Below are 25,359 nucleotides of genomic sequence, written 5' to 3'. Positions count from 1 at the left end.
TTTCCTATCGGTATATCCTTCAGTTTTTTGTTCTTCTCTTTTTTTTTTTTTTTTTTTAGCCAATAATAAATATTAAAGCACCTTTGGGAAAACAAACCAAATAAATCCATGCAGTCTTTTTTATAAATCTGGTTTTATGAGAGTTGAACACGTTTTTTTCTATATTTTTGCTGAAAAACTCAGAACTGCCAACATTTTCTGTCTCTAAATGCATCAACCAACAATGTGCGTTTGAATTAAGAACTACAATCCCAAATGCATCACACATTTGTGAACCTTGGAGAGAAGTAAAAAAAAGGCAAAAGTGACTCAAAATTGGTGAATCGGACATAAAAAAAAACAGAAATCATCTAAGCAGAGAACAATATAATAGAGTTTTTTCAGTTTTGAAGTATTAGGAATATTTTTTGCTCTTCCATTCTGAATAAAAGCAGCATTTTTAGCCCATATCTACTAGATACACACAGCCACACAAAACACATAGTTAAGTCACATTCAACTAGAAAAGGAATCTGAAAAATACCAGTAAAACAGCGAGGGAAAGGCCCTGCATCAAACCCCCAGAGTTATTTTCATCAAATTACTGAATCAGTCAAGATTCTGCACAAGATGCCTGATCTGACGCAGGGCCACACGTCCAACACACTGATACAAACACCCTTTAAAATGCAAATAATCTAGAGCGCTGCGTTTTGAATCTTTTTATTTGATAATTGTGTCATTCTTGCAGGACTCATTAGGTCCCACATACAAACAGCTGATTCATAAACACACACATACAGACGGTTTTAGCATAAATCTTGCCTCAGATTGCTAAGTGCTTTTGAGCGGATAATTGCAGTGCGTGCATTACCGGACAAACAATACTCCCCGACTAGCTGCATTTAAAGAAGAGTAAACATTTTAGATGAAGCGTCCAGTGCTGAAGAGTTACAGAGGGGAAAGGCCTGGAGAGAAATATGCTTCATGTATGGAGAGTTAGGAGTTACCGCATGCTTGTAAATATCTTGCACCGACCTAAAGCTATCTTTCACATGAATTTTATCTTTACATGTCAACATCAGCAGAGAGGGATTGTATGCATTACCTGACATAGATTTGCACAACAGCATGTTTCATGTTTGCAGCCAGTTTTATTAACCCACCTTGATAAAGATGTTTAAAAACCCTCAAGACTTCAGCACAGCAGCTAAATCTCAAACTGAAAAATCTCTATTCATGTTACTATCTTCTTATTTATTAACACTTATTGGTAAAATCTCTAAAAATTTCTATTTTATCCTTCTTTAAGTTGAACAGAGGGATGGAAATAATATAATATTGCCACTTTGTTCTTGTAATACTACAACTTCATTCTCATATTTTGACTTTATGAGAGGAAAGTCAGATTTTCTTCTCGTAATCTTTTGTGAATATTTTCTTAATGTGGCCCTAATACTCCGTCGTAGAAAATTAACTTATCCTGATTGTTAAGTAAAGTGGGGGATCTGTGATACTGCGGGTCTGGTTTTCCTTCTAAATAATCTGATGGACTCGATTCCTCGTAAAGTGGAAATATGTCATTAATTTGTTTTTTGTTTTTTTTAAATCAGAATATCGATCCAAAATCAATCTTTTTCTCCCAAATCCTGTAGAAAACCGGTGGGAAGAGCTGATGAGAGAAAATCAGAGAAGACCAAAGATTCTGGATGATTGTTGTGCAAAAATGAACAGGCATCTTTCTAAATGCTTCAATCTAATGAAATGTAGTAGAAAACCAAGCGCTTTATTAAAAACTTCCTTCTAAAAACTTTAAATCTTTTAAACACATCTTCACCAAGGGGTGCTAATAAATGTTGAAGGCATTATGTGTTGTAAATTGTTTTGTTCGTTTTTTTTCTTCTAACCAGGTATCTGCATTCGCCCTCCCGGTAGTTTGGATTAAGAGAAGGTCAAAGGTCGATGAGGGCAGATAAGATCTACGAACACATAAAGCGCATCTGCAAACAAATCGGTTTTCACGTTTTTCCACCTAAAGCTTTTGTTCGGACGCTCTGAGCTACATTTACTCACTTATTCATATAATAATTTCATTTTCTGGTGTGCAGAGACAAACTGTGTGTTCTGAGTCAATCATGGAGTGAGGGAAAGAGAAGGAGAGCAGAGGAAGAGGACGAGGGAGGAAGAATGTAAGCCCAAAGTAAGCACTGGGAAGTTTCACTTTGATTTCAGCAACAACCAACATATTACGGTTGACTGGTTTCTACAAAACAAGGAAACAGACTCTTCTTTAAACGGTGGAGAGTTGGAAACAGAATTTGAATACACAGAAAGGCTGCTTTTATTTTAATATGATTATTAAATGTTTTTAATTAGTGAGAAAATTAACAAAACAATGGCCAATCTGCCTAGTCAAGGTCTGTGGCTGGGGAAAGAGGAGTGAGGTCATCCCTGGAGGAGGGTGGATGATTGGCTGCGCGCTCAGTCAGAGGAGATATCAGGCTTTGGGGCATCTTGGCCGGCCTCCGCCTCCACAGCAGCGGGCGAGGGCGGGGGCGAGCGCGGGGAGTCGGTCTGCTCCTCTTCTTCATCGCCGTCGTCAGAGGTCCTCCTGATCTCCCCGGCGCCCTCGACAGTGCCCTCCCCTCGCAGATGGTAGGCGGCCAGAGACTCCTCCAGCACTGTGCGATACTGCCCCCGGTGGTGGAGACGGAACTGCCGCAGAGCCTCCATCAGATGAGCTGCTGTGCTGCCACCTCCCTCCTCACTCTCCTCCTTATCCTCCTCCTCCTCTCCTCCCCCCTGAGGCGACACGCCAGCGTCAGACACAGCCTCCATGTTCAAACACATAAGAGCATTCATTTCATCCAACAAGCAGGCACACGACAGCTGATTTTTGGTCGGACCCGGTGTCGAGCTTTAGCTGGGAGAGGGGGCAGCCCAGAGGAAAGTAAAAGATTTTTTCACACACACTTTTCATCGAAATGAAGTCGTCGATGTAATGATTGTACACGTGCATCGAAATATCATCAAAAAGTTCATTTGTTTTACTAATTCAATTCAAAAATTGAAAGAAAGTTTCTTCTGCTTGTTGTGCTAAAGCCATTGTTGTTTATGTTTAAATATATTATATTTAACATGAACTGGATGACTCAGAAAATGTATTGTAAATATTTGCGTGCACTGCAAAAACAGAAAATCTTATCTACTAACTGAGAAGCAAGTTTTTAGCTAGATATAGAGGCTTTTTAAAGCAAATAATTCCTTAATAACTTTTGCATCGTATTAAGGAATTATTTACTTAAAACAAACCTCTATACATTGTTAAAAATTACTTTGGAGTTAATTTGTCTTATTTAAAGTATGGTAAGATTTTTTGCACTGGAAACAAGACGAAAAAATACTTGGTAAGATTTTCTGTTTTTGCAGTGTGTAAGTGGATGTGTATGTATATTTTTCTTTGATCCATTTTTACCAATTACATTGTAAAAACACAAAATCTTACCAAGTAAATATGGACTCAATTATAGTGCAAATATCTTGTTACACTTGAAATAAGTCAAAACTAACGTACAAGTATTTTTTCCGCCAATATTAAGGAATTAGATACTTAAAACAAGCTCCTATATCTTGACGATAAGTTACTTTTAAATTAGTTTGTCTTAATTCAAGTTTACTACGATATTTGAGCTAGAAACAAAAATAAAAATACTTGGTAAGAATGTGTGTTTTTGCTGTAGAAGGGGTATAATATGCATTTTCCCCCTTTTCATACGACTCAAAATAAAGTAGCAACTTCCAAACTTCCATGTTGACTGTCACAGAGCACTGTGTCCAAGTATATTAATAGAAGGTTGAGTGGAAGGAAAAACTGAAGAAGAAAAAAAGTGCACATCCAGCAGGATTGTGAAGCAAAACCTAATCAAGTCTGTAGGAAGAGTAGATTTTTGGGGAACCGAATCATCACCAGCTGCCGTTGGCCTTATCAAAGAAAAGTCAGTGCAGCCGTTTGTCAGGAAACTTTAGAGAAGTTCACTGGCCAATAAACACGCCTGATCTAAACCCCAAAGATAATTTATGCGTAAGAGGAAGATGAAGCGTTGATGCAGTAATTCATGCTAGATGAGGCGAGACCTAAAACATAGTCTTTGTAGATTGTCCAACTTTTTCCAAAGCAGTTTGTCCTCCACTAAACCTTCCATTAATATGCTGCTCTGATGGTTTTCCACTCGATGCTACAACATAGCAGTTCTGCATAAAAAAACAAACAAACAAAAAAAAAAAACAACTATATTTTTGTGTCTGGGAAAAGGAATTTTGTGTTTTCTTTGGCTAAAAGTCAAAGTTAGAATAACAGAAATAAATGTGATGTGTGAAATGGACTAACATAAATTAACTAATTTGTTTCACTAATTTAGTGAAATGCATTACACAATAAATGTAGATTTTGCATGTTGTATGTTGTTACTATAAAGTTGACCCAAACGCCATCTAATTTTACAAATTAAAAACGAGACGTTCTTTTTACTTCTGCTTCGTCTCAATATAACCATTAGAACATGAAAAAATGTTATAATCAAAACGCCAGAAGATAATCTAAACCTCAAGCTGTCACACACCGACTCTTAGGAGACAGAATGTGTCTTGGAAATATTTTCTGTCATTGTCATCAGTTTTTTCCTTTGGATAGAAAACACACCTGGTGTTTATCCTTGTCTATTTCCTGGGTGAAGTCGATAACAGAGACATTGCTCCAATTAACTGATTACTCTCTTTGTTTACCCTCACAGGAAGTACTGCTGGCGTCCATGTTTACCCATGTCTGCTTCCTACCTCTGCTTTTAACTCAACTTTCTCATAAAAAACACTCCTGTGTTCTTTTTTATTTTTGACACAGGCATTGCTGGACCACAAATAGTCCTGCATGTTTTTTTTTCTGTCTCATTCCCCTCTTTCAACTGCTGATGAAGGTTTATGCTGCAGATTTCTTCCTGTTAGAATAGAGGCTTCCTACTGTCACCACATGCTTCATGTTGATAAAAACACAACTAAATCTCTAATTGAATGAAGTAAAGTTATCAGAAATTATTTTTCTTAAATACACAACATGTTTTCAGCGAAGTTGGATATAACTCATGGTGAACCAGTACACAAAAATCCATGTTTGATACATACTTTTGTTTTAAAGTCATAGTTTTGTATGTTTTTGGTTTGCATCAGTCAAGAGAAACAAAAGGTGGTCATTGCAAAACTGACAGATTTGTTTTGACTATATAACAATAAAACCATTTGAAAATGGTCAAAAGTGTTTACGATTTCTTTTTAATACGACTGTGCAGACATTTGAGAATAAAACAAGTCTAAACCACTTTAGTGCTGTTTTGATATTTAGACAGTTCAGTTTACTGGATGTACTTAAATGGGCCGTAAAAATAAAGCTGTTGAGAAATCCCTTCTGGTCAGAAGGTCTAGAAACGGCACAAGTCAGTTGCTGCGTCTCGTATGCTGTGCAGCGCTTTGGACAGGCTGAATGCTCCATGAAGCCGGATTTGAACTTTAGCTGATTCAAGAAGTGCATGCTGACAAAGTTGTGTTTCAGTTCACTTTCTTTCTCCTCTGCAGCTGCATGAAAATCCTTAATATTCCCTCATAGCTGAGCTAAACATTAGCTAAAGGTTAGTTAGCCCAGAGAGGACTGTCTGTTTTGTTTTGGTGCTGCTTTTTGCAAAGTGCACTTAGTTCCGCGTACAAACAATAAAACAACTCCATATTTCCTGGTTAAAGACGCTTACCGAGCAGGCACAGAACATTTTTAGCACAAATATCTGCACCGTTACACCCCGGTAGAAGCTTTGAAATTTTTTTTTGTGCTTTGTGGACTTAGCTGAGAGCTAAGAGACTCTAAATACGCCGTGCTGGTCCGACAAGACTGACGATGGTGAATCGAACGGCAAAAACATTCAAAGTGTTCCCAACAACCGACCATCAGCTCAGTGTGTCACGACTTTCATGTTGATTGTAAATGAAAAATTCAGAAGGCTTACAAAAGGACTTTGTGCGCGTTTAGTTTCAATATTGAACATAGAAGCGAGACAGATGATTTAATTTCACCCATCTTTGCTCAAATCTCATTCAGAGTGCAGCACAAACACACAGCACACACTTGCACACAGATGGATGTCCTGTTTTGTGTGTGTGGGTGTGTGTTTGGAGGGGTGTGGAGCTGGAAGGTAATTTAGAAAACATTAAACTCACCCCTTCCTCTTCTCTGTGAGGGTTCAGTTTGTTGTACACCGCCTCGATAACACTGCGTCTGCAGACAGAAAACAAGCACACACACATTGGTCCGTGGGGAAAAACGTCACCCAACATAATGCAGCCTCTGTTCGTTCTTCACTAATGTGTATTGATTGAGAGGTTAATGGAAGTAAAACTCTCAGTTGAAAATGCGGAGCCACGTCGTTTTTGGCCCGTGTTCTGCTCAGAACGACAACCACCTTGTTTATCGCTTCACTTTTTACCTAAATCACCAACATGCTGATGCAAAACCATCAGTTTTAAACATCCTTTGCATTTTTTTAAACACTTTTGTCAGGTTGAAACCTCAGACTTCAATGGATGTTTTGTGATAAACCAGCACAAGGTAGAGCTTAATTTTGAAGTGGAAGGCAACGCGTTGGTTCAGGTGGGGAGAATACAGATGCACACCACACTTCTCAGACTTTTATTCACGAAAAAAAGTGGAAAATTATACATATTTTTCTTCCTCTTCAACGTTCTACGCTACTTTGTGTTGTGCTACCACAAAAAAATAATCCAGCATATACATAAAAATACATTCCCACTCAACATCTTTAACTTCTAAAATGAGTTTTCTTCTGTAGGAGCTCATATTCACAGATTTATCAATTGGGATTTAATCATTTCAAATGCTGAAAATCACCAATTAATAATTAATAATTTAATTATTTAATAGATTCCTTAAGGGAAAAAAAGCACTTCTGCATTCGCTTGTTTTGTTAATATCGAACAAAAATATTAGCAATAATTCCATAGTAGGCTTGTCCCGATAAATTTTGCCAGAGGACAAATTGTCCCAGAAGTTATTGCAATAAATGATGATATTGTTTTGAGACCATTTTCAAGTAATATAGCACAATAATGTAAGAACACATTCTCAAGGATCAGTAACCTTTAAATTCTAATAAATGTTTAAAGATTGAACTCGAAGACACTTTAAATATCCAAAATAAATAAAGAAAACAATGTAAAACAACAAATAAAGTGAATTATGAAGTCTTTGTATACAAAATTTCTTTCAAAGAAGGGCTAGTTGAAGCCAAACCACCAGACTGAAGACTTTTATCATCCAGTTTTTGGTAAAAAGAAAGAGAAAAGAGATGAACGATAAATCAAGCAAAAGAAAACGATTGAGTTTCTTTTAATTTATCATGCGATTAAATGGTTTATTGTTTACTGTGACAGGCCTATTCTATAGATGTATTATTAACTGGATGCATTAGCAGAAGTACATCGATATTTGCCAGCTGGTGTTTTGAAAAGTGTAGAGAATTTCATTGTTTATTCATCAATTTGAGGCCAATTTTCTAAGTAATCAAACCTAAAACGTGGACAGTCAAGGCTGCGTCTACTCCTGATCTGATGTGTGTGTTCGTAACATGCAGCTCAGTTATATTTACTTGCTGGCCAGGCCTCCACCAGGCGGAAGGTTGGGGATGTTTTCTGAGGCGATAGTCCTTAGGACAGACACCAGGTCAGGGACTCCGTCCTCCCCACAGCTTCCCAGCAGCTCTGCAAGCAAAAGAAGCAGATTGGACACAGTAAGGCCAGATGTTGTGGTCATTTTGCTGAGGTTATATCGCACAAGTCAGGTGTACGATTTAGCCCCCATGAAGGCTAATCAATCAATAAAACAATAAGGGAAAGAAATTGGTTGTACACTCACAAAAGTGTGACTGTGCTAAATTGATGTTTAGAAAAACACTTGCTGCCTGTGAAGTTTGGTATAGGAGGCTGATCTTACACAATTTTACTTATTACTGTTTAAACGCCATCAGCTCAAAATTTCTAAGCAGAATGTTCTTATTCTGCTGCAGCGATTCCTCAAATGATGCGATTACCTCGATTATTAAAATTCCTCAAGGAAAATTGATCCGCCTCGAATCTTCGTTAAATTATGTTTTATTATTTAGCGCACCGTGTTCCGGACGGGTCATTGCTTGTGTTGGGCAACGCCGTCACGTCCGCCTATGAGTTGTTGCTAAGTGCTAGCAGCATAACGTTCACTTTTTTTCAGTTTGGTCTGGGAGGAATTTATTGATTGATGATAATGTCTGGGTTTTTGTTGCTTTTCAGGGGATGAATAAGCATCTTTAAGTTGACTGACGCGATGCTTGGGGTACAGCAGCCTTTCTCCTCCTGGTTCAGCGCGAACGGCGGGGAAGAGGTGAGCGGACAGGCTGACCACTGCGGGCGGCTGCGCTGTAGTGGATTGACGTAAGCGTAGCTTTACGGACAAACAGGAAAATCCCCGTCGCAACAGACGGATCGCGGAGCGCATTGTGGAGTTACATAGCTGGCAGATGAGTTTCTGTGTGTGACGAAAGACGGTAATTAAATCAATACCTTTTATTTAAAGTTGTTAAAAATGTATTCAATTATATGAATTGTCACTTTGTTGCTATATTTTTCTTTTAGATGATTGAGTGTAGCGTCAGCAATGATTAGTAGAGCGGCTTAAAACAAGTACAATTCAAAATAACGTCTCTCCGGACGAGTGTGTTTGAAATGCTGACCCTCAACACGCGTTTCTAGATATTTATCCAATTCTTCTTCTTTTTTCATGGCCTCCTCTGAGATCTTAGGCGCTCCGGGCAAACACACCAACACCACGCTCATGTTGTCTCTGCTTCCCTGCAGAAACACAGACAGAGAGAAGACAAACTCAGATTCATGGGGTAAAGTTTGTACTATGCAAATGCAAACAGAAAACTTTAATAGCAGGGTTTTGGTTCACTGAACCCGACTAGGAGTTTTCTCTGCTTGCATGGAAAATAAAACAACCCAGAACCAGTGAACGTGAGGCAATCGACATCAGGAGACAAAACGTTCCGTCTACGACACGAGTTAGTCCAGTTTTTCCTAATTACGATTTTGGTTTTTCACAGGTTATTAAAAACAACAAAAACGAGATGCTCTTCTAAATGCTGTTTTGCAACGTTGCTCTTGTTTTGTCTTGCCTCACAAATCCGATATAGCTTCCTTCTTAACAGTGGCATGCAGCGGCAACCCCTCCCTAAAGCCAACATTTAATCTGTGCCAGGCTGTGGCACGTTTTGAGAGCTACAACTAAAATTACGTGGAAGTGCTACGCTTTACTGTAACCAGCATCATAAATGTCCACAGTTGCATAAAATCTCTGTGCAGACAATTTAAAGGGGAGTGGCAAAAGCAAATGAGGTGGGTTAGCAGCGACTGCAAACGACTGATGGTGCTGGTGAGGAATATCATGATAGTCATGAGACTGTCGCACAGCAACAGTCTTCGGGCAGAAGCCTTTTCAGATTTGTTGCGACACTGACTGCTACCAGAGATCCTTCCACGATTCATTGAAGATACTTGGATCATTTAAGTTATAACATTTAATTTCCCGTTGGAGTAAATTAAGTATTTTTGAACAACAGAATTTGTTTTATTATTGAGCAAAGCAATTTAGGTTTCTTTTTTAATTTGCTGAAAATGGTTTCACATCTTTTCCATCAACTAGGCCTGTCACGATAACAAATTTTGCTGAGCGATTAATTGTCTAAATAATTATTGCGATAAACAATATTGTTTCAAGACCTTTTGACACTCATTTCATGGAAATGACTAATAATGCATGTGATTTCCTGCTATAGGTACATGCACTTTATTTTCAAAAGAACACATAACACTGGAACTAATAAACTAAATAAACAAAACAACAAAAAGGAATCTCAGTCTCCATTAACAAAAAAACGTACTTGAATAAAAAGTAAACAACATAAAGCCAAAGTGGAATTAAATACTGCATTCAACCAAAAGAGTGCAGATTATGAAGTCTGTATACTATATTGACCTTCAGTAATCACTAGATTTAAATAAAGAAGATGGGCACATCCGACTACCTAATGCAGTCGTTCACACTACACGATTTTTTGCCCCCATCTTCCCCTTATGACAATCTTAGATCGTTGGCCGATCTAAGATTGTCGCTGGTGATTTCGTAACCGATCATCCTGCAGTGTGTGGTGTGCTAAGGTAGATCGTAGGTCCGGCTCCGATTTAAATCAGGAGGTTTCCTCGACTGGGATCATAATGCAGCCTGTTGAATGTGACAGGTAGCCAATCAGAAAGCGCGGATTCTCCTCGTGCTTGAGGGGAAATTAGGGAGGGGAATCCCAAACAGCTGACACGGTGCAACCCGGAGTCCAGCGGACATCGGAGATGATATGTGGAAACAACATTAATATTTATTCAACATTTCGTGCAAAGAATATAGAAATGACAAGGGGAGGAGTTGGAGCCAAATCGCTACGGAAGTTGATAAACCCGGTAAGTTTTCAGCTGTTCTTCGTTAACGTGACATAAATAGGTTACAATGATTTTCATTCAGTCATGACTTTACGCTGACTCTAGCCACATGCATTGCAGCTAGATTCTAGTAAAGCATTGATTAATGCCTGATTTTAAAATTAGTTAACTGGACTTGTAGCCATTATTTTGTGCCCAGGTGGCTGGACATCACACGGCACGATCGAACCGTTATACCTAGGATTTCTGTCGGCTAATGTGTCTCTCAGGTTTTGAAAATGGGCCGACAGTCGGCCGACAACTCGTGTAGTGTGCACTGGACATTACACTAAGGAATTGAGGAAGGGAGGGTCAGTGAAGAGCACTGGAGCTGAGCCTTTTCTCATTCAGTGTCATCAAGAGAAAGAAGAAAAGGCAGGAAGAGACGATAAAGCCGATAATTAAAATGAGGTCGATAGGTTTAATTTATCGTGCGATTAATTGATTTATTGTTAATCGCGACAGGCCTACCTGTCGCGGTAAACTCATCACCTAACTCATCAACTTAATGAGTTACACCGCAAAGACAGGAGGAACAAGAGAGGAACCGACCAGGCTTTCACTGAAGTCTGTCAAATTTTCTTAGCCTCCTAATAGATACAAATTATTAGTTTAAACTAAAGAGTTATAATAAAGGTTGCAGTTTTGAATAAAACAGAAAACGAAGGTGTTGCAGAATTACCCGTATGTGTGTAGACTAGTTTACAGACCAAGAACAAAAATAAAAATTGGGAGTTATTAGTTTTTACACCAGCTCATAATCGAAAAAAAAAAAAAAATCATCAGGAATCTAGCCAACTTCTAGTTTTGATTACCTCATATTTATTTCAACATTTAAATTATTTGAGGTTACGTTACTATTTTTTTTCCTAAGGAGTTTCATTTTGTTTTTCTGTGAAACTAGAAGAATCCTGTGGTTTTAAATGTTGCTCTTATGTCCTTTTTATATTACAGTTCTTAAAGATCACTGAGAATCACAAGGTCAGAGCTTTACCATAACTGGAAATCATAATTTGTCGACAAAGTTATGAAAAAGTAAATGTTGATGTTGATATACTGTAGGGATGTGGACCAGTTATTTTTTTTTTTTACCTGTAGTTTTATAATGAAAAGCTTCTCAAATGCCTTTCAATGTTTCAAAGTTTTCAAGATAATAAACACACAAACCAGACATCATCATAATTGCCTTTTTCAAGACAAACAGCGACGGAAGATGGAGCCCAAAGCAGCAAAAAAATCCCCCCCCAAAAAACCAAAGGCGTCGACTTCTCACCACACCGAAGGACTCGGTGTGGTCACAGTAGATTTCTGAAGGTGTCCAGTTTCACATACATCACAAAAGGTAGCGACAGCAGAGCAGATTTATGCCTGTGTGGCTGATACTTGAGATAACCCATCCAGTAAGGTAAAAATAACTCAGCTGCTCTACGCTTGCTGGTTCTTGGAGAGCCCAGGACGCAAAGCTAAAGACACGTGGACAGTGAAACGTCCAAGATGTGGACAGGAACTAGGAAGAACAGGATGGTGTGTATAATTTAAGCTGGAATGCAGGTGATAAACCTCCTCCCAGATGACTCAGTCAACAAACTGTTTATTTCCAGGAGATTCCCGTTTTTAGGATTATTAAATAAGGAGGTATGGTCCGATAGAAACTATGCTGTCCGCTGTCCCATTGTGACATTTTTTGCGCTGCTCCTGAGGCTTATATATCCAAATTAAAAGTCTGCAACCAAAAATAAAAAGGAACAAAAACCAACAAAAACTATACATAAAATGGATTACAAGGTCTGTAACAAAAACTGCCCTTCAAAAATATCAATGACCAGAATATAAATGATCAAGCTCATAATAATGTGATTAATTAATTGCTTATTGTGACAGACGTACGTTCAAGTGAAAGCAAAGCTCTGTGTTCAATAGGAGCAGATACTAATTGTTAAAAACGCCTTACCTTATGAAGACAGGTGTCCACCACCGAGTTACAGATCTTTTCCAGATCTTCACAAACCAATAGTCGTGATCGTACAAAATCACACAGCTCTTCGTTGGACATGACGTCCCAGATTCCGTCGCACGCCAGAACCACAAACTCGTCTCCTTCGGCCGCCCGCTCCAACACGCAAACCTCCGGCTCCGGGCTCACCAGCTGCTCCGTGGGGCCCTTACCATCCACACATTTGTAGTCGTAGTCCCCGAGAGCCCGCGACACCGCCAGGGAGCCGTTTACCCTCTGGATCATGACCGAGCCGCCAGCATTCTGGATGCGCTCCTTTTCGCGGGGGTTGCAGGGCTTGTGGTCCTGAGTGGAGAAGCCCACCTTTCCGTCTCGACACAGCACGGCCCGCGAGTCGCCGCAGTTAATGAAGTAGAGGTGAGTGGGGCTGAGCAGCACGCACACGGCTGTCGACCCGCTGCGGTCCAGGCCCTGCCGCAGGTCGGAGAAGTTGCGCATGTATTCGTCAATGTTCAGAAAGCCCGAGCGGATCCCGTCCTTCACGCCCTCCACGGAGCCCGGCCCCGATCCGAACTCGGCGCCTCCTGACAGGATGTGCTCCAGCAGGTGCCCGGAGCAGTAGTTGGCGACCCGCGAGCCGGCGTGGCCGTCGTAAACGGCGAAGAAAGACCAGTCGGTGAGTCCGTGGGGAAGGCCCACCACCGCCGTGTGGGCGTCCTCCATTTCCACCCGCCAGCCTTGCATGGAGCTCAGACCGTAGCGCAGCCCGTTTCCGTCGCCGTGGGCACTGTGCTTCTCCGTCTTCGGCTTGTCCAGGAACGCACCCATCGCTGCCTACAACTGGAGAACAAAGGAGGAAAAACGGTGAGGAAAACTTTTATACGATCGCCTGCAAAGACATGATTTTAAAATCCGAGTCAGTTTCACCAAAACACCGCTGTGCCGTAAACATACATGTACAAAGCGATTATTTTAGCTATAGATTATTCTGATGATGAACTGATTTAAAAATTAGCACATTCTGCACATTTTTCTTTTACAAACTCTTTATATAATGTTTGAAAAAGATTATGCAAACAAATAATTTAAGTCCTTTCTGTAAAAAAAAAAAAGAAAGTAAACGTTTTATTGCCAGAAATGCAATAATAATAAAGCATTCCTTTCATGTACGCTTGATTAATTGCAGCAAAGGATGAATCTGCAGCTACAAAAATACTTCCAACATCAACAAGTGGAAAGCTCGGCCTTTTCTGCTTGACTTAACATCAATACAGTGTTAAGTGCATTGAATATGTTTTGGATTATTGGCTAGCAAGAGGAGATATATATATATATTTTTTTTAATTTTACATAATTTGCACCTAGTGAAGCTGAAATTGCCACTACAGTTTTGGGTATAATACAGACAAAGGTTGGGTTTTTTTTGTTGTTGTTTTTTTTTATCTTAAATCAAAAATATGTATATCTTTTGTGCAGCTCTGGCTTAACTGCTGTACTTTCAGCAAATGGCCGAGTCTGCGTACTCCCGTTAGTTGATTATGAAACAATTATCGATTCATCACAACTAATTCAATGAATTCTTTCAGCCCTATACTTGATTTTTGAGTCCAATATCAAGTAGATTTGTGCTTCAGTGAATTTCATGCATTGTTCTTATCCTAAATGCTGCTCCTTCCCCATCTGAATATCATAGAGACAAATCTTTCTGCACAGAACTGTCTAAACTGCATAAAATTATTTACAATCCACAAACTTTTATCCTTTAAATCATGCCTGCTTAGAGATTTATATAATTTTTTTTTTTGCATTCTTAAATCACTCAATAGGAGTGGCTTTCTGAAGAACATCCCAGATTTTGTCTATACACCTTGTGTCCTGTTCTCTGTCAAAATGATCGCTCTCCGCTTCTACAATGTGGATTTCTGGGCTCGGGTAAAGCAGATTCATGACTGGAAATGTTTCCACTGCGTGTTTTATTGTCCAGGTATGTGTTTTATATAATCATCTCGATGGTAAAAAAAAAAAAAAAAAGAAAAAGAAAAAAGAAAAAGAAAAAAGAGAGACTTTCCAAATGGCTTCTCAGCTATTACTTGAGGCAACTTCAGGGTTTATAAAAACTTAATTACAGCATTCTACAAAAAAACAAAAACTCCTTAAAAAGTTATCACTACTTTGACAACTTTGTTGTAAACAAACTTTCAAACAAATATGATTTCTTGGTTTTCTATTTTGATACATTTCCACACTGTCATACATTTGTGTGTAAAATTTTTAGGAAAAAAGTCAATTTATACAATTTGGATTAAGGCTGTAAAAATGTGGAAAAGGGGAAGTGCTATGAATACTTTCCAGATGAACTGTGGACAGAAGCAGTGATCCTGGCAGCGCTGGAGCCGACCTGGAGCACCAGAGGCCCAGAACTACAATCACACCAAGCAAGAAGCTGGAAAGGGGCCCCTTTTGAATTTGAAAATCCCCTCCGTCTCTACAGATACATTAAAATCGCTGCTGAGAACGTTTGAAACAGACAGAGGGGAGCACAGAAAGACACCTCTCTCTGAAACCAGCCCGAGACCAGATTTCTAAAACTAAATGTTAATAAAAGTCTGCCTGAACAAAACAACCGTCTAAATCCCTCTATTTGGGGTTTGTGTGACGATTTACAGCACCTGTGTCAAACTCGAGGCCCGGGGAGCAAATCTGGCCCGCTGTAGCTTTCTATGTGGCTCCAAATTACATCAATACGTCCCTTCCAGTTTTTCACAAATCTGCAAAATTCACACAAAATCAACAAATCTCCAATTTTTTTTCCTGATTTTACTGCAAATTTTCTCAAAACAAGTAATAAAAAGTTACACTCAACATCATACATTAGCGCAAATACTGTAAAAATTCCTAACATTTCTAAATTGGTAGCACAAAATCTATAATTTTGATCCCAATGAACACTAAAACGATCAAAATCATGGAGGAACAGCTATTTATTGATAGTTTATAATTGGTTTTGTCAATATATTCTGGCACAACCGCCCCTTTCAGAACATTCAGATTTTTTATATGGTCCAAAATGACAATGAGTTTGACGCCCCTAATTTATAGAAACAATTGAAAAACACTACAACACCACATAAACATGTCTTTTTACATAAGCACCACTTCATATTCAACTGTCTGGACATGGTAGCAATGATAAAAAATGTATATATATTTTTTTGTTTTGTTTGTTTTTGACCAGCAAGTTAAAAGTGAGAGTTTATCAGGCTGAAAACTGTCTACGGCAGCACAATATTAGAAGCTTTTACGATGGTGAAAATATCGTTAAATATTCCAATGAGGACATCAGATGTGATTTGAGGCTTTTTCTCTGTTTCTAATGAGATTTGTGTTTATTGTGAGCATCTGCTGCCATGAGGCTCCACCCAACCGGATGAATATTACAATAGTATGCAAGTCTGTGATACATGGAAGATACTAGCTAACAATTATTGCTCTCTAAACAGTCCTTTGCAATATGAATATTACAAACACTAGTAATGGGATGAATATATATCCATTATATAATCTGGATTTTAATGCCAGGTGTGAACAGTTGGGCTTAAATATGTCCTGTTGTATCTAAATCGTATTAAATAAATGTATTCACATCTGAAAAAAAACAACTAAAAGCTAATTTCAAACTTTCAGCAAAACAACAGTAATAACATCACAATATTAACAACAACAACAAAAAAAAACAATGTTAACAAATCTGAAGAAGATTCAGAATTTTTTATTCTAAAAATGGGAATCAAATAAATGTGCAGATTATGTGATTGAGTTTGTGGGTTTGAATCCAGAAGAAAATTAAACAATCACAAGATAACTTAATTTAGCTTCAAAGCATTAACCTATTTTTTTACATAAGTAAAAATATAAAATTTATTCCTCCTGATCACAATCAAAGTGAATTTGTGGCAAACTGAAGAATGGTCCAATACAATTTACTATCCAGTAAGAATGCTAATAAAATGTTAGGCTTGAAAAATAACCAAATAAGCAATCAGGGTTTTTGGTATCTCTTGTTACCAATTGGTAAAAATATTTTGTGTTTTATGCAGAAGAAGTAAAAGTTCTTGCTTGGCAATACTAAGACCAGGAAGTCTATAAAAAAGCATGATAATAATAACAAAAACAATAATCAAACCGCCCTGATTCTTCACAGAGCTTCACTTCCCACATGAGCATGACTGCGCCATGACAAGCGTGTGCCCAAAAAAGGCCGTTACATGCAGGGAGTGACTCCGGCTGCTTTCTCAGGACGCCGAGTGTGTTTTTGTGTGCGTCTGCGCATGTGTGCACCGTCACGGTCTGTGTGCGAGAAAAAGATGCTCTATAAATACGGCAGGTCGGCTTACATTTCACGACCAGCGTGAGACAGCAGGGACGGGCCATTCATACTTCTGCCGCCTTCCTGTCGCACGGTTATAGAAAGAAAGAAAAAAAGTGTATTCTCAGGCTCGCCGTTTGATGTTGCCCCAAGTTTTTAGTGTGGTTTAGTAAATGTGGAGCTGCTCTCACGTGCAAGGTATGAGAGAAAGACAATTCTGTAACATTGACCAGCTGTGATTCGCTCTAAAAATAAAACAAACACACTGCCACTGCCTAGCAACCGCCCACCCTACAGTGCAAACATCCAGCCTGAGCTTCATTCAGCAACACCCCCTCCCCACCCTTCTTTCTCCCAAAAGTCTCTCTCTCACACTCCTAAAAAGAGGCGCGCACACTCAGCTGCTGGTTAGCGAGAGGAGCGGGTCGTTGCATCATCCGTCCGTTAAAGCAGTTGCAGCCGACAGAACCAGAAAGGTGTCAGGCTGGCTGCTAAAGACACACAGATACTGTGAGGTTTCACTGGCTGCTCACAATACCTTTAGAGCGAGGGGAAATCATGCGAACAGACATGTACAAAGACAGAAACCCCAGAAAACACCAGAGGAGAACGAGGAAGGCTCAGTCACTGCTGTCACCAGTGTTGCAACCGCAGGCCGAAACCAACACCAACGAGCAAAACTCGCATCCGCCAAAAAAAGCATTTCAAGAGAGAAGCGGAACGTCACAGATTACATAATGCTGCAGAGGATCCAAACGCTGCTCAGAAAATACGAGCCGTCGCTCTAAACTAGCTAAAGCAAACCTGGAAGAAAAGGCTGAACGACAGTCGTCTACACACAGAGAGCAGAGCCATTAAGCTGACATTTAAAACAAATTAATGCCAAATTTTAGAATTAAAAAAAAGGCCACAATTTACTTCTAATAGTTTTCGACATTGTAGGTTTTTCGGTACATTTTTATACAATAAGCTGGTGACAAAAAAAGAGCACATCAAACAGATTTGCAGGGCATTTTTAAAATGTGAAATATGCACAAACCGATGCACAAAGCAGAGTTTTGGGGGATAATTATTCATCTCTGGTTTACTAGGGATGCACCAATATGAAAATGTGAGCCAATATCAATTTCCAATATTAATATTTCTGTTATGGCCAATAACCGATATTTCAAATATTTTTCTACCATTTTTACGTCAGATGTAAGTCAATGATTAATGAGTGATCTCACGAATCAATTAAGAATTAATTGATGAGCAGCCATTTTTATTATATTACCATTTTCTTTTGGAAAAACAATAAAATTATTTGTTTTAATCTCTCCCTCCCCAAGACACGTTAGGTTTAAGGTCTTAAATTCAATATTTTTGACTGAAATATCCAACGAAAAAATGCCAGATAATTTTGACGTGACCATACGGCATTTCTACATGTTTACCCAGTAAAAAGGAACCACATGAATGCAGCATTAGACTAACAACCCCTGGGAAGCCGGTGGGATAGTGAGAGGAGACTCAGAGTCACGTTTCACCAGCGCGTCCGAAGCAGCCCAGGGAACAGAACATCTCGTCGTGATGTTCTGAATGGTTCTGACATACTGAGAGTTGAATTACTGAACTTTGAAGCAGGAAACCTTGAATTGGCACAAGGTTGTGTGATTGGTCCTTTGTTTTATAGCGGTTTCATAAACATCCTATAACAAAATGTACTCTAAAGATTTTAAGTGTTTGACAGTCGAAACAAAGGATCTTGTCGGACTAATTCCTCAATTTTGTATGTTACAACATTTGGTGCTCACTTTTTCAAAAATCAAAATCAAACCTGCATCTCCCAGAGGTAAGTGCAAGTAGATGGTTTAAATCTTGCGGAATTATCTTTAACATAATCTTAAACCTCACAGGAATTCAGCTGCTTCCCAAGACAAGACGATACCTGCAAGAAATGTTACTACAAGCCCCAAAACTGCATCTCGCGGAAAAACAATTAATCCCAATGGTTAATATGCACCTTTTAAGACACATTTACAAGAAAGAAGGTAATAAAATACAATTCAGATTACTACCTGATGTGGAATAATAGTTTCTTTTTCTAAAAGAAACCACAATTAAATCTAAAACAGAATATTATTAGGGACAAGAATAATCCCAGTTTTGTTGATTCATTAATTCCTTTACCTCTCAGTCGTGAGAGTCATGAGGAATTGCTCTCACATAAGATGGTACGAAGCAACTTATGCTCCTTTAATGATAAATCAATGACCGCTTATGGTAGGAGGGCAAACCAATTACTTTGGGCGTGTCAAAATTCAGGGACTGCATCCGTTGAAAGCCGCAAATAAAGGCTGGTCAAATCCAAAGGCGTCCATCTTTTCCACAGGTTTAAAGAGATAACAGGAAATACGTAGAGGTAAGGGTGAAAATCAATATGGGGCCTAGATCCTACAGCCGCTCATTTCTGATCTTCATAGTAGACAAAAGACGCAACTTCCCCGGCCAACGCAGAGTTACGGATGCAGGCCTGGAATTTGACACACCCTTTGAATGCTTTTCTAACATCTTCTTGTGTCATTGTTCTTCAAGAGAAATCAGCTACAACCTTTACAAAGATCTAAAAACCTGGTGACGCATCGGTGCATCTTTACCAGAAGCACAGCGTGTAAAGATTTGTCAAAACTGAAATGAGGCATGTTTGACCTCAATCTAGATTTCCAGCAAGTCATAATGATCTAACACAGAAATCTCCATTTTGAACTAAGTAATCTTATCTGAATGTAAGATCAGTCCTATGTGGAAAATCCCAGAAGGATTCCAAGATTTTGATTATGGGTGAAGACGCAATGGCACCAGAGAAGCAGTACTTAGCAATAAAAACAAATTAAAAATACACTTTAGAAAAAATTATGCTGCACTGTACAACATGAGCAAATCAATTCCAAAGAACAGACATTAGTACTCTGAACTCAAAACAAGGAAGAGAACTGACATTTATAAATCACATATACCATTGAATTAAACCTAAGAAACTTAAAAATACATTGCAAACCATTGACATTGCAAACTTGTCACAGAAACCAGTTAAAACTGTGACAGGGACAAAACTGTTGTCAACCTGGCATCTAATGAAGCACTGAAATTCTGCAACGGTGCTCCAACAAAATGACATTACGTAGATAATGTAATTATTGAGACAGGATGTCAGTTTGGACCATTTGACATTCAAGTGCCATATTAAAGGGATGTCAGTTTAGTTGCACGAGTCCAAACAAGCTGATCTATGTGTATTTAAATGTTTACAGACAGCGAGAACCATAACAGAACTTCAGTTTATACATTTTACTCACTGCAAGGAAAACAAAATAAGTGGCAGTTTATCTTTTTAAGCTACGTATTCCAGATTACGTAGCTTGACGGAAACGCTTTATGGAGGGCACAATTACACTTCAAATTTCAGCCAATTGAGTCCACTGGACAAATAAATAAATAAATGGAACTGAATAATTCTCAAAGTAAATAATATTTTCAAGCATTTTAAAGAGATACAACAAGCCTGAACTAAAACAGAAGGGTTCATCATATCCGTAGGGTTTTTTTTAAATCCATTTATTCAACGTGGACCTTAAAGACCAACATGGGATCTTACATCTCAACAAATCGGAATATTACCATCTTAATTTTTTTCAGTGCTTAAATTCAATTCAAAAGTGAAACTCTTAATGATTCATTCAGAATCAATACGATTCTGAATGAATCTTAATGAGCAGTGTTGAGCAGACACTCAGTCTGCTCAACAAATGTCAAGTCACCATTCTTCCACAAAAAAATCAAACATGTCTGCAATACAGATAATTATTTAATCACGTTTTTGAAGTAATATTTTAATTTTTAAGAAACTGAATTCTGGATTTTCACTACTTACTTAGAAATCAAATTTCTGAGTGTAAATAATCGTCTATTTTTTTTAATGAATTTAGGAATTAAGTAAAAATTTGGTTTTACCTAAAATTTGATCAGATCGGAGCCAATACTCCCACAGGCAGCGAGAACATTTCAGCAACAAAGCAGAACAAAGTGCTTTACGTTGGCCTGTCACGATAAATAATTTTGCTGGACGATAAACTGTTCCAGACGTTATTGCGATAAATGATAATATTGTTGTTTTGAGACCATTTTAAAGAAATATAACAGTAATGGTGAAATAATAATGCAAGAACACATTCTAAAAGATCAGTACATTTTACATTTTAATTAACATTTAATTTAAAAAGAGAAATGATAAATCATGCCAAAGGAAATTATTGAACTTGTTTTAATTTATTATCTGATAATTTATTGATTATTGTGACAGGTCTAGCTTTACATGATAAAAACATAACCCAATATAAACAATGATACAGTGGAAAAAGAGAAGTAATGGAAAGTTTCTATCCAGAGAACAGAAACTATCAATGTTCTTGTTATTAATTAAAGGAAACTCTTCTCAGTGTTTTCCCATTGACAGCCGACTCAGATGAGATTATCAGCTATTGAGCTCCTCTTGCATCTGCCAACCAGAGCACAGACTGATGTCATGCTCTGCTCACCTGTGCACCTTATCGCAATTTGATATAGTGGAGAAGGTGAGCAGGGTGGCTGCATTTCAGCACCTCATAATACAAAATTGATGATGACATACACCATAAACCTTCGCCGTGATGATACACTGCTGCAATATAGGCTGGTGATATGAAATGTCTCACAGATCCAAGATCAGTTAAGGGAAACAAAAGGCAGTAAAACAGTCAGCTGCAAACTTGGCATTATAGCATATAAAAGTCTTTTTAGCAAAGATTTTACTTGTCAGTGAATTAGCAGACGCTGTTAGGAGATTACGTTTTTTAAAAATGCTTTGTAGATATTTAAATTAAGTCTAAAATACATCTCAAATTCAGAGAGTTGATTCCTTACAACTCTTGTGGGTCGCTCTCATAGCCTTGTCATCCAAGACTTAAGTTCAAGAGTGCCGTCATTTGGATAGTTGGTTCACTGAGAACAAAAAGATAAATCTGCATAGGATGATCATGTTATGCCAGTGAATCATATGACCTTAAGGTTAAATATGTAAGGTGAACTATAGAGGAACAGTGACAAAGCCCTGTTGGACCCCACAAATTGTTTGAGTAGAGAAACGCTCGAAAAGGTAGAATATAATAGAATTAAATATAAGGTGCTTATTGACACTGTAGGCAACAAGCCTTCCTGGAAGCACAACTAAATTAGTATGACTACATTTGGGCATTTCTGTTAAAAGTATTTAACATTCCCAAGCTGCATTTTCTGTTGAATACTTTGGAAATGCTAAAAAAAAAATAAAAAAATTAAAATTAAAATTAAATTAGCGAACAAGCAAATTTTCCACAAAGACTATGAAGATATGTTCCACAGAAAAAATGTGTGAATAGCTGGGGCTGTAAATTCTTATCTAACCTTCGAGAGATGAACTGTACTCAACCGATTACTACTTTTGAAAGATTCTTGGAAAACAGAGAAACAAACATGAACAAAGTTCAAGTAGTTTGAGGTTATGATGTAGTTAAGGACTACGCTCAAAGACAATGCATGTCAACAGCTGTAAAAGCAATGTACACTGATTTATGAACGAAATTATTTGTAATCCCTCACACATTCTTGTTTATGATGTTGAGAAGTTAATGATACAGAAGATATACGTATAAACCGCCAATTGGCAATATTTTACTTTAAACAGTTAACCGTTTTACAATAACAATTTAAAGTCCTATCTTTTTAATGCCAGATTATAGCTTGTCTTTTTCTAATGTTTTATTCTCAGTTATAATTAACTGTAATATTATTCTACATTTTATTTACTTATATTGCTTTATGTTTTTATTACACTAATGTTTTGATTTTGAACTGTAGGGTTTTTTTATATTGTTTTTTATTGGAACACATACTATACTTGTACACAGCACTGTGTGACTCTCTTCCTAAAAGGAAAACTAAGGTTATTTTTGACTTCATAAAGTTTTGTTATTTTCCTTTTCGGACTGAGCAAGAACGCACAAAATGAGGCATGCGTTTAGGCAGCAGAGGTGTTAGCTTAGCACAACTTACAAGTGACCTGCAAAAATTGACTGCACTGCTTTCTATCATTAAGAACATGTATTATCACGATGGCAATTACACAAGCAGCATTTCCATCTGCAAGAAAGAAGACCGACACAGATTTTTGTTTTTGACCATCTCCATAGTAATATGCCTGTATCCAGCAGGCTGTTCTTAAAGCTGGCATACCTCGATCCAGACGATAAAACATAAAATCTTTTGCAAAACCTACAACTTGATGCTGTGGCGAGTGTCTGATTTAAAAGAAGAGCATTGGTATCAAACTATAGTCCTCATTGTCCTGCAACTCGTCAATGTTTCTCTGCTTCAGACACCCGGCTCAAATATTGGCTCATTAGCAGAGCTTTGTGGAGCTTCACTGCATGCTAGTGAAGCATTTTTGTCAATTTAAGTGTATAGGACACACAAGTTGGTGACCATAGAGACTGAACACAGACTGTGGTAGAGACGCTGTTGACCAAGGAGTCGCTTTGGTTCTTTATGTTTTGCTGATTATATACACCATTAGGTATATTGCTACTCCTTGCTGCATTATCCACTAAAACCTGATCCCCATTTGCTACAGAGGGTTGAAGTTTTAACTTCCAACATGATGTAAACATATACAGTATACCATTCATTATCTTTTTTTAAAATCCCTGTTAGGAAATGGATGTGCTTTATTATTTCAATTTGGATTTGCCGGAACATAAAATAGTTTTTAAAATTAACATAGTCTGTTCTTTAGACTTCTGTATCAAAAATGTACCAGTGACAACATGCTTAGTTAGCTAGAGAAAGGTCTCAATTCTATCAACAATGAAATCTACAACTTGTCCTAATGTATAATTTAAAAATGCAAGGTAAAATTATTTTATTTGGTGGCAGAATTTTGTTAATGGTTATTTTTAAAATGACCAAAATTCATATTCCAATATGACCTTTGGAAAAATAAAACAACTATTACCAGTTAAGTTATATTTGTTTTTCACATTAAACAAATTTTTCCTTGAATGTTTTAGGCCAATATCCAAAAGATTTTTTGGAAAATTACAATTTAGATGGAATTTTGGTTATACAAGTTTCAATGTAATTTGATGTTGTATAAATCTAAATTTCCTTGTTGCTTAAATGTCTTATGCAAATACTTCATGATGATGATGATGATGATAAAAAAAAATCATTGCAGAATTAAAATTACAAATGCTGATCTTGATTGCTTTTTCTTTTTCTCTGCTGTTTCAATGTTTATTTTGACATACAACATTTGAAAATCTCACAAATACCCATTAGGAGGTGCATTGTGGTATTCTAGATAAATGTATAGCATATACTCTTCGTTACCATCTCTGCAGAACAGATACAGAAATACTGTTAAGTTACATGGGAGTATTGTTATAAGCAGTTTACAAAATGATGTACGGCAACAAATAACATCAGGCTGTAAAGCAAACGTCACATGGCCATAATGAGACACTCAAATGACTGAGTCCGCAAACTTGTCATTAGCTTGTTACAGCCAGATTAGTTCATCTGGGACCAGACCAAACACTTTGTTTCACTTGTGATTAGTTCAATATTCTTGTCAGGTTCACTAATGGTAGCTAAGTCACTCGGAAGTGAAGTTATTTGTCCAGGATTTATTTAGGAAGTAGTGTACATGTACGCTAACATCTATTCACAACACGGTTTATTTAGCCATGGCCAAATAGTTGGAGGAATTTGGCGTTTCTGTGCTAAATATCAATCCGCTGACCTCCCCTCTACTCCACTTCACTTCACTTCACGCTCACAGGCCTACTTTGCTGGTGTGTTAATGTGAGCTAACGTTAGCTAGCATGCTAATGTTAGCTCCTCTTTGGGTTGTCAAACTCGAGCTAATGACATGCTACTTACCTTTTCTCCTGCGCTGTGCGAGTGAAGTTCCAATCCCGGCTATGTGGCTTCGATACAAGTTGAAGATATGATGTTATCCAAGCTACCCGCAGAAGTGATGTTAGCCAGCTAGCTGAGTTAATGTTTCCTTATTCAAGAAAAAAAAAAAAGATAAATCGAGATTGGCCTCAGTTGAGCGGCGGTAATTCGTTTCTCGGCGGTTCCCTGCTTGGACAGCGTTGATTTTTACGCATGTTGGACGCCAGCTCTTGTCTCTCACAACAGGTGAAGACAAACCGCGATCGCACCAAAACAAAATATGGAACCTGAGAGTTGGTTATAGTATTATACAACACTGACAAATCTAGCACTTTCTTCCATTGAAAGGCCAGAGCTATCCTTCGACTTTGGGTGCTGAACAAGAGGAGGTGCTATTTTTGGCATCTCCATTGTGATTGGTTGAAACCTCTGG

At 38.0% G+C, this 25,359-nt stretch overlaps 1 protein-coding gene across 1 annotated transcript; it reads right to left on the bottom strand.

Moving 5' to 3' along the window:
- Positions 1–686: 686 nt before the first annotated feature.
- ppm1bb (protein phosphatase, Mg2+/Mn2+ dependent, 1Bb) lies at positions 687–25,321 on the bottom strand. Its single transcript, XM_014968617.2, has 6 exons — positions 24,909–25,321; positions 12,545–13,387; positions 8,796–8,913; positions 7,680–7,791; positions 6,235–6,292; positions 687–2,781 (listed from the first exon to the last, which is right to left on the bottom strand). The coding sequence occupies exons 2-6, from the start codon at positions 13,373–13,375 to the stop codon at positions 2,461–2,463; spliced, it is 1,440 nt and encodes a 479-aa protein (XP_014824103.1). The 5' UTR covers positions 13,376–13,387; positions 24,909–25,321; the 3' UTR covers positions 687–2,460.
- Between the last annotated feature and the right edge of the window lie 38 nt (positions 25,322–25,359).

This window comes from Poecilia mexicana, unplaced genomic scaffold (genome assembly GCF_051168715.1).
Source record: "Poecilia mexicana isolate PSO_F unplaced genomic scaffold, ASM5116871v1 scaffold_19, whole genome shotgun sequence".
Classification (NCBI taxonomy): Eukaryota; Metazoa; Chordata; class Actinopteri; order Cyprinodontiformes; family Poeciliidae; genus Poecilia; species Poecilia mexicana.
Note: the sequence above shows the minus strand (reverse complement) of the source record. Positions and strands in the feature narration are given on the sequence as shown.